The 16,804-nt window shown below is 38.7% G+C and overlaps 2 protein-coding genes across 2 annotated transcripts in view; one reads left to right on the top strand and one right to left on the bottom strand.

Annotated features, from left to right (window-relative positions):
* Positions 1–16,804, top strand: part of slc66a1 (solute carrier family 66 member 1) — a 245,126-nt gene that overhangs the window by 41,954 nt on the left and 186,368 nt on the right. The gene's annotated exons all lie outside the window — the stretch shown is intronic.
* On the bottom strand, positions 740–13,618 carry mapk13 (mitogen-activated protein kinase 13). Its single transcript, XM_069694011.1, has 12 exons — positions 13,426–13,618; positions 11,068–11,197; positions 10,867–10,925; positions 9,344–9,449; positions 8,615–8,644; positions 6,084–6,131; positions 4,544–4,658; positions 3,844–3,915; positions 3,254–3,333; positions 2,180–2,258; positions 1,549–1,722; positions 740–1,129 (listed from the first exon to the last, which is right to left on the bottom strand). The coding sequence occupies exons 1-12, from the start codon at positions 13,536–13,538 to the stop codon at positions 1,044–1,046; spliced, it is 1,092 nt and encodes a 363-aa protein (XP_069550112.1). The 5' UTR covers positions 13,539–13,618; the 3' UTR covers positions 740–1,043.

Genomic DNA, 16,804 nt, shown 5'->3' with positions numbered 1-16,804 from the left:
TCCGGTCCCTCTGTGTACACAAAACGTGTGCTCATTAATAGGAGTTCCTTATTCTATGTGAATGCACACATACAGACATACAAAAGCACTTAAAGAAAAATCTAAAGATTGTTCTCGTATTTCTTGTACATGCTTCAAACGAGTCCCACCAGCAGCAAGATTTGCAGTGCAGGATGGTTTTATAGATTAAACGAACACTTAACCTAATTGAATGATCCGGTATTATGCTATATGATACATGCTACAACAGTCATTTAATGTACTAATCTAGTGAAGTACATGTTAAAGCAATGCCTCGCACTGGAAACATGGGTTGTGCTGAACATTTTAAGTGTGCAACTGTGCATGATAATTACAGCAAGAAAAACATTACAGTGATAAATTATTGAACCACAAAGTGATCCACAAGTAGAAGCACAAATAAAAGGAATAGTTGCTTTCAGCATCGTACACACTGTAACAGGCACACATTCCAGCAGGCGCCGGTGACATATTGCACATTCACAGAGTAGCTGCTAATCTTTCTGAGGCCTCTGTGGCATCCATTGGCAAAACCCAGATCCAACACGGACAGAGTGCAGACACTGACAACATATCAAGATGCTATTTTCACCTCAAGGGAGAACTAATTCTCATGATGAAATATGTCAGTTAAACCCAAATTGTTTGGTGTAATTTCTCTGCTGCAGCAAAATTTCCTATTTGTTGCATAAAAACCCCCCACAACTTCATACACATTTTGTCTTATTGTTTAATTGGAAAACAATATTACAATAAATCATTTTGTCACAATGAATTTGCAACACAATTCACCGATAGGGAAATATGTAACACCAAAAGAATCTACATCGAGAAAACAACTGCATATTATAACAACAAAAAAGATGGGACAGTTTTAAAACAATCTTCTGAACACTGATTTTAAATCAAAACATATCCAGAGTAAAAGAACAACAGTGAATCCAGGGTTGGAAAATACAAGGGCACCATTGGCTGTGTGTTGTGTTGGTTGGGGCATCAGTAGTTACATGACATCGATCTGATCATGGAGTCATAGTCAGGGTGTTTTTCCTCTTGGAGTCCCGCCGTGGGAAGGGCACAAAGCTTTTCACCTCTCGGAAACATAACCCTGCGGGCGAAGGGGGAAACAAATATTTGTTTCTGTGTGTGCAGCGTGTCCACAAAGCTATTCATGATTTAAATAGGAAACCATTAAAGACATATTAACATTAATTATTCATTTTCACATGAACAGAAGCCCTGCAAAAGAATGTTAGTGTAGCTGTAAATCATCCAATGAGGCCAAAAGGGTGAACAGTTAAAACTGCTCTTCATGCTGTGGCAGAGCAGAAATGTAGGACAGTGATGTTGTTCCACTGTTTGCTTTGTTTGTTACTTGTGTTTTCCTATAGAATAAATTAAAGAAAAAGGAATCATTCTGACTATGAATGGCAACAGTGTACACTACAGTATGTCCGTGCTCTACTTAAGTTTGTACATTCATAGCTATTTCTTTCTGTTCGTGTTTGCGGTTTCTTTGTCACTTACGCTTCCACTCATCCAGAGACAGTGTGGCGTTGTCATGGCTGTCATCGTATGGTGCTGGCTCTGGAAAGTCATCAGGGTCCCGGAGGCTGTCGAAGTACGGGTGCTCCAGAGCCAGTTCAGCTGTGGGCCTCTCGTCTCCATCCAGAACCAGCATCTTCTCCAGCAGATCGATTCCTGCCGATGGTGAGCGGTGCAGAATAATGCAGCAATTTCATCAAACATTAAAAAAAAAAGGTCAAGTTACAAAAATATCTGAATTCATTGAACATTTTTATGGACGTTAGCCAAATGGCAGGTTGCTGCTGCCTTTTCAGAAGATTAACATTAAATCATACTTATTATAAACATTTTTTAGACACTTTGAGATTAAAAAAAGAAAGAAATACAAGAAAGAAGTGATTATGCCACTGCCAGAAACATAAAATACATCACTAAGGGAATTTATCCTGATTTGACCAACGTGACACTGACTATTTGGAGCAGTGAGTGGAAAAGTTTCCTTAATAGCGTACAGTCATTATCCTCATTCAGAGACACAAAGTGCAAACACTGACATTACATCCAAATGAAACACACAAGAATCTGCAGAATTTGTCCTACTGTGGTAGAAGAAGCACGTGGTTGAACTCACCGTGTACACTGGCTCTGGGAAACAACGTTGAGAAGTCTTTTCTGGGGTAGCGAGGAAGGGCCTTGACATAATTTTTGGCCTGTTTTTGAGATCAAACAATAGATATGCAAATCAAAAAAAAAAATGGTTTCATCCCTTTAAATATGGACTAGAATTATTGGAATGATATGCATTTTAACTGATCTACAAACTGTAACTAAGGGTATCACCTATCTCTGTATAAATGCATATAAAGATAGTAAACTTTAGTATGTAAGACATCAGTTGATTGTTAGTGATTAGCTCATGTGTAAATAAGTTCTTGAGTTTGTCTATAATTTGTGTGCTGTTGAACTCTGTTGAAGACATATTTTGTATTTATTTCACTGCATTCCCACCTTGCAGAAATGAATACATGTGATTTTATGCTCGTATCGGATCCCCAAGTGTCCATTGAAGGTGATTTCCATGTAAGTCTGTCTTTTATGCAAAAATGATTTCCACAGATGACAAAATTGAAATGGTATTTGTTACAACATGTTATAACACTAAAGTGGGCAAAACTTGGTCAGAGTCATTGAAAATTTGATTTCAATACTATCTGGAAACTAAAACCATGACTGAACCATCTTGTTTGTGTGGTGCTGAAGATTAGAAAGGTAATTCCTGGAATCCATCAAAATACAACAAGAAAACGGATTAAAAAAAAGACTCAAAGAGAAGCAACATGTAAAACGCTGATGTCACCAAAACTGTCTCAACTGAACTTGATTTTCTGTGAGCACATCCTGCTACATGATTTTGTTGATGCCCTGACTTTTCCACTAGTGCCCCCATCAGGACAATGTATATATTCTACTGACCGCTACTGGTAAAACTTGAGTAATGGCAATATTTTCAGTCAGAAAGTACTGTAGGATATAATGTATATAAGCACTTTATACTTGCTGGTTTTCACATTTCTTTAAAATGTTCCTGGTTTAGAGGTAGTTAATATTTGCAAAGCATTGGCTATTGGTAACAGGGCTTTCTGTCAAACGGTACCTTCATGATATACTTTAACATTTATGCCATCCATACTGTAATTTGTCCTACCTCTGGGCTGTCCAGCTTCTGTATGAACTCTGGTCCTGGCACTCCGGTCACTTTCATGATCTGAGTCAGCTGGTCCATGTCTGCTCGTGAAGGGGTTACAGTTAAGGATTGGTTCAAAAAGCAAACAGTCATATAGAGGCAGTCAAAAATATGGTTCCCAAGAAAGCCAATAAAACGGAATAATAAAGGAGTTGATGAAACAGTGACATCTTTATTTGCTTGTTTAAATCAGTGAAGTCATCAGGTGCATAACAGGACTTTAAAAATTAATATAAAACATGCAGAACTGCATAAAATATAGTGTAGAATTAGCAACTGCTTCGGTAAAATTTTGAATTTTCTGCATTGGATACACTGTGATTGTTCCATTTTGTGCCTGATTCATAGAGCTTATCATCAGATAAAACGGTTGCTGTTTAATCAAGTGGCTGTCAATGTACTACATTACTACAACAGTTTGATAACGTGATATTAAAACTTGATAGGGTCAATCATACTGTGTGTTTTCATCTTTTTATATGTTAGTTTATTATTTAAAATTGCACAGGATTAAAAAGTTGAGGAAGACAACGAGGCTGATGAAAGGATACAGTCTTTGCCTTTGAAAAAGGTTTTTCCATTGATCATTTCTGCCATGATGCAGCCCACAGACCAGATGTCCACTAGAATAAACAACAAGGAAAAAAATACATCGGTGAGAACCTGAGCAGAATACACATCAGAGTGTTTTAACTTTAGTTGAGTGCAGTAAAAATGAGGAAGGTGGCATTTATATGCAAGAGCAGAGTTCCTATTCACAACAGAGAGCTGAATCTGTTGTGCTGTTTAAACTGGGGGATGTTTGTTGAGTAATACTATCTCATGCAGGGCGTAAACCTGCCAGAGATGCTTTCTGGGCTACATCCCACTCTGTAGAGGCTGCTTACAAAATGAAAAAACACCATCTCCTAAAGAGACATAAATCCTGGGGAATGTCGGTTTCATTGCAGTGACAATTCTGTCATTGAGTCTCAGCACTATCAGGCAGCTGTCAGACCCATCTGTGACAACTGCGAACAGATTAAGGGAAAAGAAAGATTTATTTTTCAGAATGACATCTGAGCGTTTCAGGAACTAGCGACAGGATTACAAAACTTGCTGACCCATGAAGTGGCGTATAACCTAAAGCTGGAGTTGGGGATGTTTTAAAATGACACATATCAAACAGTCACAGCGCCGACCGACCAACTGTGTACTTAAGACGACAGCGAGGACGGAGGTAAGAATATGTAATAGCTACAATTGTCTTGCCAGTCTGGGTGTAGTGCATCCAGTTCAGAATGACCTCAGGCGCCCGGTACCAACGTGTCACCACGTAGCCGGTCATCTCTGCGTCAGTGCTGCGAGCCAGCCCGAAGTCCAGGATCTGCATCATCAGCAAAGAAAGGGATCTTAGTCTGGAGCATGTGCACTGCATGTCATACACAGCTGTTTATACAGTGTTTGACAGGGTTGTTTAGATTTACATGCATGACCACATATGTGGACGCATTATGCTTGGGGTGGAACGGTTTGGTTTGTTGGTCACAGTTTGAGCTGCATTATTCGCTTCATTTGAAATAAGCTGCGAGGCATAGACAGAAAAGAAAAAAAAAAATAGCGATTAGGAAAAAAAGTATTGCGCCAATAATGCAGTGAAACATTCACCAGCATCATTTCGGTCTGCTGCGTTGGTTTAGTGCGAGCGCTGCAACACGTGTTGCTTCTGCTCGCAGTAATACTTCCAATGATTAAACATTCAGAAAAGACATCACCCCAGTGATGTGACAGCGCCAGGAGGAGAGATTCGAGTGGGAAAGAGCAACTCCGAAACAGCCTCTCCATATTCAGATTCAGTCAGGGCAAAGTCCACTACTATAGTATTCGGGTAAAAGATGTGTAAACCTATGCAGTCGTGGAGGATGCAGGATTTCAGCATATGATAAAGCACTTGCGCCGGACTATAACATCCCTTCCCACCGACACTTCACGGCGAGGAATTGTGAAAGAATTTTCCAGCACAGCTTTCACAGCTCTAACTAAAGACTGATTGACCTCCGGGGCTACTCAACTGTGACTGCCCACAGCATCACTTGAGAGTGGCAGATAAAAAGGTCAGTTTTGTAGACAGTATTCCTTATTACAGAAACACAAGCAAGCATCTCTCTGATGCTTTTAATGTTGATGACCTGTATGTCTTTAATGCCAAAGCTGTATTTTTTGCCGGCACTAATTAAAAAAAACTATTCTTTTAATTAAGATTTGACAAAATTTGACAGAATGTTTATATTCTTTATGTTGTTAGCCAGAATTTTGTAAGGGCAATTTCTTTTTGCTATGTAAATGAAAAGCAGATTGAACAGGTCAGTATGCTCCTCACAAGTTTTAAAACATGTACTAAACTGTACAAAAAAAAAACACGATATGAACCAAACCGTAAATTTTGAGAACACTTCCACCCTTACTTTATGCACATGTTTCAATCTTCTTTGTGAGAATAGGGAAAAGGAAGACTGTTTTGACTTGATCTGTTTTGACTTGTTTATCATCATAGTCCCATAGCTCTAAACCCATTAATCCCTATTTGAAATACAAGTCTTTAAAAATGTGTCACACACATGGTCCACAGTTAAATTTTTGAAATGAGGTTCATTCATTTGTGTTTCTTTGCCAACAGCTGTATGTAAATTCTGCTGCATCCTGTGTATTGCTAATTACATAGACTATTACCAGCTGAATGTCCTTGTTTCTGCTGCTGCAGCCACCCTGTCACTGAAGTGTTGTTTCTAGTGTAATCTTTAGAAGTACACACCTTTAGTTCACAGTCTTGATTAACAGCCAAGTTTCCAGGCTTAAGATCCTGTAAAAGAAAATGAGTTGAGTGCTGGTTACTTAGTGCACATGGTAATTATAGTCATTACACAGAACACTCTTACTGGAACCAGTAAGAGCTTTAGAGCTCACAGTTGCTGTGGTCTAACATGGCTCAGCTGTTTGTCCCAATACGAGAACACTGTGGGTATTTTAGCCGGGGATTCACGGGTGTGACTCAACAACAAGCTGACCGTGAGACACACTGCAGCATTTCTGCAGTCAGTATATGACATAATGTGTGCCAAGTGTGCCACTGTCAGTGAGTGATAGTGACACCTTTATTGCTTTAATAAGTACAACAGTAACAGCAGAGGAACAGTTTTCTACACACTAAACACACATAGACACACAGACGTCAAACAAATGTTGAGAGCTCAACCACCACTCACCAATATTGCAGTTCGTAATTATCATACTGGATCAATGTGTTATGATCAAAGCATGAAAAATAAACATTGGCCCAAGACAATGCTCAAGACAAATCTTAACTACAGAGTGAAGATTAATCTTGGTGTAAAGTTACTCTTTTCATGGTAGGCTTTTCCCAGTGGCTCTTGTTTGTGAAATCCTGTACAAACTGTCATGGTATGCCTTCAAACAATAAAATCATGTTTTATGTTATTTTGGCAACATGTCAGTGTCTCTGGGAGTCCAACAGATAAAAAAAACAAGCCAACTTTTATTATAGTAATATAGTTATAATATTATAACTACTATTATTATCTGCCTAATGCCAGGCATATCTCAATTCCCTTGTTTACATCAAAGTGTAGGATTAATAAAGTATCTATCTATCTGTCTGTCTGTCTGTCTGTCTGTCTGTCTGTCTGTCTGTCTGTCTGTCTATCTATCTATCTATCTATCTATCTATCTATCTATCTATCTATCTATCTATCTATCTATCTATCTATCTATCTATCTATCTATCTATCTATCTATCTATCTATCTATCTATCATACAGTAAACAGTTGGTGGCGCTAATTGTCCACTCATGTGCCTTGACACCATAGTAGAAGAAGCAGGCCCAACGAGATGGAGCCAGTCGAACCTCAAACAGTGGAGGATGACGTGGAAATAGTGATGGAAATGTAACATTTCTGTTAGTTTATCCCAGCTGTTCTTATACAGATGAATGGAAACGACTCTAACAAATATTGTAAATGAGTACAGTCAGCTAAAATAATTGCAATCAGGTGATTATGTAATTATGGGGACAGGTCTATCAACATCACAAAAAATGTTAATATTTGCAATATATCTGCATGTTTTCAGTTTGACAAGCATCTGCAACTCATTAAAAACCTGTATTCTATATTTTTACAAAACAAATCGAATTGTAACATTACTGCCAAGACCTTAGAAGCATGAGCCAGCAACACTTACTATTTATTATTTGCCTCTCCATTTATATGCAATAATTCAGGTTATGATGAGGCCGTATCATAATGTTTTAGCATCTGTTTTAGAGAAAGTATACATTTATGTAAATGTAAGTTATGACAAAATATCCTTTCTACAGGACACACGGGGTTTATTACACTCAAAGAAACTGATATCTAAATAATGTTTTTTTACTGAAAGACAACTGCTCATCTCCCTGACTATAAGATTATCCATGATATGGGTTTGATTGTGGAAAATGACTGACTGACTGACAAAGAAAAGAAAAAAAATCTTTGATAAATGATGAAAGTTGTTTTATTTGATTTTATGAATCAGACTTACAGCCACAACAGATCCAATGATTTTAACCTTAATGCTCAATGAGGACACAAATCATTGAAAAAGATTGAAAGTCAGTGGTGATTCTGCACCTGAGTTGAAACTGTAATTTGTCCCGATGTGAACCATCCCACTCAACTGCAGAGTCTAATCACTAACAGGTTTCAAGCGAAGGGGTGTGTTTGTCTGATACGGCACTTTCAAGAAGAAGAGTATCATGTTTCCTTTCTCATGTCTCCTCAGAGATCACTCTTTGCTCTTTGAAATAAGAGCTTTGGAAAGAACTTCAAGATGGAGGACCGGAGTGATTTCCAGGTCAAGCAGAGATTGAAGGGCGAGGAACAACTAACAGCTGTGGGAATCCAGATTTACTGACAGAAGTTCAGGTCTAACCCTCCGTTCCCTGCTCCACACATACACCCACAGGTGTTTAAGGGTGTGGCCTGACGTCTCCAGACATGCAGTCTAAAATCAGAGGAGTCGACTCATCCTACCTGTTGGGGCAGGGTTTAATCTGACTCGTTAGCTGTGAATAATTAAATAAACATTCCCAAAGTACAGGAGTCTGCAATCTGAGACAGAGATATGCTCAGCACAAAGTACTGCACACAATACAATCTCCTTATATTACCGTGTAGAGGTCCATTTGTGAATATATAAAAAAAAAAATACTTCCAAAATATATTTTTTTTGGTCAACTAAATCTGTTGTAAGCACTCCACAATGACATAGTGATCTGGACTCACCCTGTGGATGATCCCAGCCTTGTGAATGTACTGCAAAGAGACAAAACAGAGCAGGTAGCAGACATCTTAATTGAACATCCAAAATTCGTGGCATGTATGTTTGACAAGCCTGTTTACATACAATTTTCTATAGCCCACAAGCAGCTGTCTGACATGTGTGTGATATGAGTGATGCAACTAAGGTATAAGCCACTGAGCTACATTAAGACATCTGTAAGGTGGAGGTAGGAATGTGCTTCTTGACTTATAGACGATCTATGTGGGTAACCTTGGCAACAGCATAGTATTGGGACCGGGAGGATCATGGAAACCCTATATGTGTTAGCGACATATGTGCTGGGATTTACTGCAATGGGAATACTACATCAGCTCCAGACCTGTCGAATAGAAAGTCATGTTAACTACAACAACAAGCTTTAAAAGTCTCTCTTTAAACCAAATAATGTTTAAGAAGTGATACTTCCGCCCATGGCTTCTGAACTGCACATTTGTTTCTTTCTTTTATGAGTTTGTGTTTTAATGACTAATTTAAGGCATGAAAGGTTGACTCTCCACTCATAATGCATGTAATTATTGTAACATATTAAAGTAAGGATTAGCTCTTGCATGACTGTGTTACACATGGTTAGCTTGGAAAGTATTCAGTGCAGCTTTAACTGGTTACAAATCTACTTCACAAGTGTAATGCTTCGAGATGAAGTTTAGGAAAGGTCATCTTCACCGACTCACCCTGAGTCCACAGAGCATCTGGTAGACAAGAAACTGGATCTTGTCCTCTGAGAGGTGACCTCGCACCTTCGACAGGTCAGTAAACAAGTAAGGCATCACCAGGTAGCTGAGAAAAAGAGTAATATGATTAACTCTACTGATTTATTCAGTCAAGATCAAAAGTAATACACGAGTAGGAGCTTCCCTTTGCCTCAATAAATCCTCCAACTGTTCATTTCAATACCCTATTAATACTGTAATCCATGTCTTCTTGTGTTTTTATGAAGATGCTTAGGTTCCTTATGTATGTTTACATAACCCATAATAGACAGTGCAGCCCGAGATTTGAACCTTCATGTATTCATCTAGCACACCAAACGTTGTCAGAAAAGTAAATAATGACTCAATTAACTAATAAATACATTCTAACAACAATTATAGATACTCTAGTATAGATACATTTAATAATAAATGGGGAAATCATTAATGTGCCTGCTGTGTCAGTGGGCGTTCATCAAATTCATCAATAAAACTAAAGCTTGTAGTTCTGTGTGTCTCTGAGTGGAAAGAGCAATAAGACTCTGACAGCCACAGCAGATGTTTGAGCAACACTCCCTGAAAACCACACAAACAGTCCGGTTTGGTATTTGTGATATTACGTCTATTATTAATTAACCATGAAATGATTCATCTGTTGGTTGACATCCCTGTCTGGGGCTGTTATTCACTGCTTAGGCATTGATTTCAGTTAATAATGGTACGGCACGATTTGAGACACCATTGTGCTTCCAGTTTTTGAGAAGCCTCTTTCACAGGCAGACTTTTACTTTAAAGCAAAATAAAGTACATTTGGATTCCTTCCCAGACTCTTAAGATGTTAAAGGTCCCATATTTTACATATTTCAGATGTTTTATTGTCTGGTATTGTCTCTGATATGAGTCTTAATATCCATAAAAATATATTTTTGTGGCCAAAAATATCATCCTGATAGTTTTATCTCTAGCTCTACCAAGAACAGGCTGCATTGTGTCTATGTCTCCAAGGGCCATTGATATCAAAGACCCTTTCTTCTGATTGGCTGACTCTTTTCTGAGTGACGCACACCACAGCCAACCACAGGTTTTCTTTCTTGTAGCTCGCTAACACCACGATGCAATGACAGCAACGTGTTTTCTTTTTCATAAAAGGTTGGGCCGTGGGCTGTACTGATGACTGACATATGATATAAGTGTGAGTTTGTGACATGAGTGGGTCCAAATGGCTCACTCAAAATGCAGTTACTAAATATTGGCTGAGTATTTTGACACTATTTATATGGTATCTAGTGCTTTTTTAATATAAAAAAAAACCACGTTGAAATCTGAAGTTAAACAATAGGAACCTTTAAGGGGATGTGTTACATAACAAACGGACAAAATAGTGAGGAAATTTAGGCCAAAATAAATTTTTGTTCATCACTCTCGAGATGGACCCGATGTTTAAGCGCTGGTTGTTTCTGCAGGTGATGACAAAACCTGAAGTTCATCAGAAGTGCTGTACTTACAAGTCCTGCAAGTCATCCAGGCTTGAGGCAGGTGTAAACACATCTAGAAGTCCTATCACCTAGTAGGAACGAAAGAAGGAGCAAACCAGTATTTGCATATTATCATTTCAAAAATTCACAACAATTGTGCTATTTAAAGGCCAACAATAAGTGTAAAACTGCTGAAAGTGGCAGGAGACATTTTGGGTTCAGTTCACTTACATTTTCATGCTTCATGTGTTTGAGTAGTCGCAGCTCTCGGTAGGCCCTCTTAGCAAAGATCTCTGACTGGAAGGGCCTGTGGAGCTTCTTAATGGCCACTTTCTCTTTTGTCTTCTCATTTATTACTGAGCTGAGGTGAAAGGTGGAGGAACAAGTCATTAGCTTTGAGCTCAGTCTGCATGCGCCTTCTTGTTTTCCTATCATTTCACCCTTTTGAAGTCAGAACAGACAGAAAACGACAGAGAATGGTCGATTTTCAGGTTTCACTTCTCATTTAGAAGCTTCCCATGAAAGAAGAGCAAGCAAGTGCTCAGAGAGGTCCTGTACATGTGACTCATTCTCTAACTGAGAGATGGTCTGTGGTTGATTGAGTACCAACACGTAAATGTTTGACAACTCGTAATGTGCGTGTTTGCAGTGATCTGCAGGGCAACACATCGTAGGAGGAGAGGCTTGTTAGGCTATTTGGAAACACATCCACCAACACACATAACACACACCACTTGTGCATCGTGTTGTGGACAACACTGAGGCAGTAACGCAGGATATTACAGTCCGTTTTACACACAGCAGCAGGTCCAGGCCACACAAACATCTACAATATGAAACTGTTATGTTTCTGTTTCTTGTTTCTTCCTCCTACTGCGCTCGCTGCCTCCCACATGTCAGTTAATTAAAGATGAGCAATTTGGTGATCCCAGTTCATCAGATGGTGCTTCTTTTAAAAGACAGCCATTTTAAGCTTTGACAGATTATAACTCCCACACTTTAATGCTGAAAACGGTGGTGAGCGTCGTCAGCGGGCCGACATTTGCAGCTTTGAAAACAGGAGATCAAAGTCCACTCTTAAAAATTACATCGTTTAGATTTTTTTGGACTAAATGTCTTAAAATGTGAACAGTTTTATGCAAAACTATTTAAAGTTCCAATCAATGAGAAAATAATTTAGTATTCTCTGTTACTAAACACTCTCCACAGTGTAGAGATGACTTTGAAATTGAAATTTGAAAATAATTCGGGGGATGATAAGGAAGACACTTTAAACAATGACAAATAAGACGCAACATTTTGAAAATTGTACGAATACCCAGAGAATTGTCAAATATTTCTCGGGGTTAGTGCGGATCTGAATCTTGGATTCATTCATGACCAGAATGTCTCTTGTCTTTAATATCTTTTTTCAAAAATGATGATGATGTGATGGGATGTTACCGATACGTCAATCCTAAAATTATAAATATAGTGCGTTACAAATTTATCACCCAACATCAAGCATTGGAGGACCTACACATTGATTTGGTTTGTATAGTCATCTGCATAAACAACATGGTGGTAGGACTTGAACTCAGCATTATTTTCATTGTTGATTAATCTATGAATTATTTTCCTGATTTATCGATTTATTTCAGCATCGTTTCATTAACAAAAGACACAACATCACGAATCACTTATCAAAATAATTGGTGATTAATTTTCTGCCAATCCACTAATCAATTAATCAACGGATAGTTGCAGTGTTATGTGGAAGCTGTAGATCATACATGATGCGTGATGGTTGTGTCCAGTGTTTGTACTAGGTGTATTTGTTTCAAGAACAGTAAATGTCACTGAAACTTGCTCCTTATGGCCTGCTTTCTTATGTATGCCGAAAATGTCATTCCATTCCTCTACCATGTTTGTTGCTATAAACAAGTACATTGATGCACACAATAAGTAATAATATACATGTTATATATGAACATACTCTACATGTGCATATATATTAAGCAATATGCGCATCTGTTTGTGATCTATTTTTATGGACTTCACAATGTATTACTGTACATGGTATGTAACTGTATGTAGACAGGAAAGTGGCCATCTTTAATACTGGCATAGCTCCTCTATTGGTCTGCAGGTAAATACATATGTGGTTGAAAAGTACGTGTTATGACATTTGTGTGTGTGTGTGTGTGTGTGTGTGTGTGTGTGTGTGTGTGTGTGTGTGTGTGTGTGTGTGTGTGTGTGTGTGTGTGTGTGTGTGTGTGTGTGTGTGTGTGTGTGTGTGTGTGCGAACACACACGCCACACGCCGTAAATGTGTGTTTTAACATGATGTCAGGTGAGTTTAGTGGAAGTGACATCACTGTTCACAGCGTGCTGGTGTACACAGGATACAACCCAGGCCCACCACAGGCTGCATGCACCCCGGTGAGGCTCACGATAATAAGTGCCGGCCTCACACCGGACACCATTTAACGCGGTCCGGTCCCAACTGTGACACACACACACACACACACACACACACACACACACACACACACACACACACACACACACACACACACACACACCGTACAGTAGAAGAGGAGTCACTCACCACACCGAGCCGTACGCCCCGGTTCCTATCTGTTTGAGGCGCGTGTATTTCTCCGGGACTTCCCACACCGTGCTGTTGATTTCCTCCCGGGAGAAATGTGCCTGAGTCTCCATAATGAGAAGAAGGCAATGCCAAGGCAAACTTCTCCTCCCTCCTCCTGTACGCCTGTCACTCGCTAGGAGGTAAAAAAAAAAACCCAACCAAAACACCTCTCAAGTACGAGAAACGTACCTCACGTCCTACTTCCGTTCACAGTTTTCAAAATAAGACTTAGACACTAAGACAAATAAGTGCAGGGGAGTTATGCACTTCACACGTTAAAGTGTTAACTATAGGAAGCATACTAATTCAAAAATGCCTGCTGTAGTATAAAATAATGCACAGAAAAACATTTATGTGTACATGATAATGCTTTATTTTCTTTAGCAAAGAGTTCAAACAAAAGGCTACATTTTATTAATCTCATACTCTCTGACCAAAAGCATTTAAAACGCACTCCTCAAATTTAATTTCATTACGTTATGTAATTGTAAATCGCTGTTGTTAAAAAAAATAAAAATCGAAAAGATTAAATATAGGATATATATAGGCTGTATAACACGTAGTTGTTGCGGTTGACTGAGTTTGTTCCCATTTCAATTTTCAGACTTTTAGTTTGTACATTTTCTTTTGTAATTTTCTGCTTTTAAAATAGTCATTTGTTTTTACTTAACAAACAAACAAACAAACAACAAAACAGAAAAAAAAAAAAAAAAAAAAAAAAAGTTGGCGTAAACTAATGCCAATGAAACAAAACGTTAATTTGAAGGCGAAATCACGAATGTTCCGGTCTAAGCCTACTGCAGGATTTATGTGGCGCTGTATCACCTCGTATCGTGTTGTATGTAATCTAAACATCCTTAATTGTAGGTAAGTAACCTGGAAGACTACATCACATGTTGACTTCCCTTTGCAGAACATTTCATCATGAAAAGTTCTGTCAATCGTGAGGAAAACAACTAAACCACGCCAAGACTGCACGAATCATGAGATCCCCAGTGAGAAAAGTCCGACGGCTTGCCTGCTGAAACATGTCACTATGACTCGATTTGCTCCCGCCCACACATAGTGTTACTTGTCATGAATAATTACTGTACCTTGCCAGAAGTTTATGAATCATGACAGCCTTCAGCAGGACATTCACACTTACACGAATCGACAAAAACATGCACCGTACTAAGCATTTGCATTTTATAGCCAATGTAGCTTTATATACTGTATAGCCTTAAAAGATCTTTATCTATTAACCTTTTTTTTGGTTTGTTTTGGTCACAATTGTCAAAGGTGTACACTGGTCATAAAGTTATGACATTTAAACACGAAATTTAAAAATATTTAATCTTTACTGCAGCTTTTCAACATTTGTGTAAAGAACATCTTTCACTTAAAGCCTAAAAAGCCAGAAGATAACACTGAAATCCACAGTGCCATGAAGATATACTAACCTGCTGCTGCTCAGGTGTGTGTCTGGGGGTTAAATGTATGGGTTGAGGTGGATGACTGAGTGGTTACATTGAACATATTAGAGAGTTTGTTTTTTCTCTGTCTGATGTTAGTCATGAGACAGATCTATGTAATCTTTGTAGGTAATAAAGATATTCTATTCAATGGGAGAATATAAGCAAATGTAATTGTGTGAAGGTGGTACCTATATAATCTCATCAATTGATTATAAAATAAAAAGTGGATAACGTGTGATTCTCAGGGGGTATTAATCTGTAATGTGTGTTCAGGATGACGCAGCACTCTTATTTTAGAGGCATCGAATACAGTAAAACAGGTTGATGTGACTGATTTTGAGTGTTTCTAAAAGCGCTGAAAAGTCATGGATCAATACCAATGACTCAGCTTATTACATGACCTGCTGCTGAACCTTCTCACTTCCAAAACCCACTTTACAGCCTCAGTTTTTGAAGTGTTTCAAGAACTCATCGACTGCCTGTTGAGTTATGTGAGACTAGCCTTAACAAGGGTGAAATATGTCCAAAACTCCTTTTGTTGACTGTTGTCCCACAAATTCTCCCTATCAATAACTTATTGCCTGTTGCCTACTGGCTGTGTCCGACCTGGTTTTAAAAATGCAATTGTTTGACCTCTCCTAAAGAAACCTACACCTGACCTTCTCATTGTAAGCATATTTAGAGCAGTTTTAAATTCATCTTTTTTTATCTGAAATGTTTAAAAAAGTATGAGGCCTCTGAATGAATCACACACATGATTAAATCATAATTTTCAGGAATATCAATCAGGTTTCTGTACCACGTATAGCACAGAAACAGATCTTATTAAGGTTACCAATGATTTAGTGCTCGCTGCTGATTCTGCGGCCTCTTCAATTTAATTTAGACTTTATTTGAGTTCCACATCTGATACGGTCGACCATAATATACAGCTCTGGAAAAAATTAAGAGACCACTTAAAAGTTATCAGGTTCTCTGATTTTACTATTCATTGGTATGTGTTTGAGTAAAATGAACATTTTTGTTTTATTCTATAAACTACTGACAACATTTCTCCCAAATTTCAAATACAATTTTTATCATTTAGAGCATTTATTTGCAGAAAATGACAACTGGTCAAAATAACAAAAAAATGCAGTGTTTTTAGATCTCGAATAATGCAAAGAAAACAAGTTCATATTCATTTTTAAACAGCACAATACTAATGTTTTAACTTAGGAAGAGTTCAGAAATCAATATTTGGTGGAATAACCTTGATTTACAATCACAGCTTCCATGCGTCTTGGCATGCTCTCCACCTCTTTCACATTGCTGTTGGGGGACTTTATGACACTCCTGGCGCAAAAAAAAAAATCAAGCAGCTCGGCTTTGTGTGATGGCTTGTGACCATCCATCTTCCTCTAGATCACATTCCAGAGGTTTTCAATGGGATTCAGGTCTGGAGATTGGGCTGGCCATGACAGGGTCCTGATCTGGTGGTCCTTCATCCACACCTTCACTGACCTGGCTGTGTGGCATGGAGCATTATCCTGCTGGAAAAAACCCTCCTCAGAGTTGGGGAACATCGTCAGAGCAGAAGGAAGCAAGTTTTCTTCCAGGACAACTTTGTACTTGGCATGATTCGTGCGTCTCTCACAAAGACAAATCAGCCCGATTCCAGCCTTGCTGAAACACCCCCAGATCATCACCGATCCTCCACCCAATTTCACAGGAGGTGCGAGACACTGTGGCTTGTAGGCCTCTCCAGGTCTCCGTTTAACCATTAGATGACCAGGTGTTGGGCAAAGCTGAAAATTGGACTCATCAGAGAAGATGACCTTCCTCCAGTCCTCTATGGTCCAATCCTTATGGTCTTTTGCAAACCTCAGCCTGGCTCTTCT

The sequence above is a fragment of the Brachyistius frenatus genome, unplaced genomic scaffold (assembly GCF_029030835.1).
Source record: "Brachyistius frenatus isolate BFR_SWC_R1_liver_20210118 unplaced genomic scaffold, ASM2903083v1 Contig_16, whole genome shotgun sequence".
In the NCBI taxonomy this organism is placed as follows: Eukaryota; Metazoa; Chordata; class Actinopteri; family Embiotocidae; genus Brachyistius; species Brachyistius frenatus.
Note: the sequence above shows the minus strand (reverse complement) of the source record. Positions and strands in the feature narration are given on the sequence as shown.

Coding starts and splice junctions, on each gene's coding strand:
- mapk13 (XM_069694011.1), bottom strand. CDS start 13,538: ATGGAGACTCAGGCACATTTCTCCCGGGAGGAAATCAACAGCACGGTG. Junction 11,198..13,425: donor GGGGCGTACGGCTCGGTGTG/GTGAGTGACTCC, acceptor CTTTCACCTCAG/CTCAGTAATAAATGAGAAGA. Junction 1,723..2,179: donor TCCCAGAGCCAGTGTACACG/GTGAGTTCAACC, acceptor CACCATCGGCAG/GAATCGATCTGCTGGAGAAG.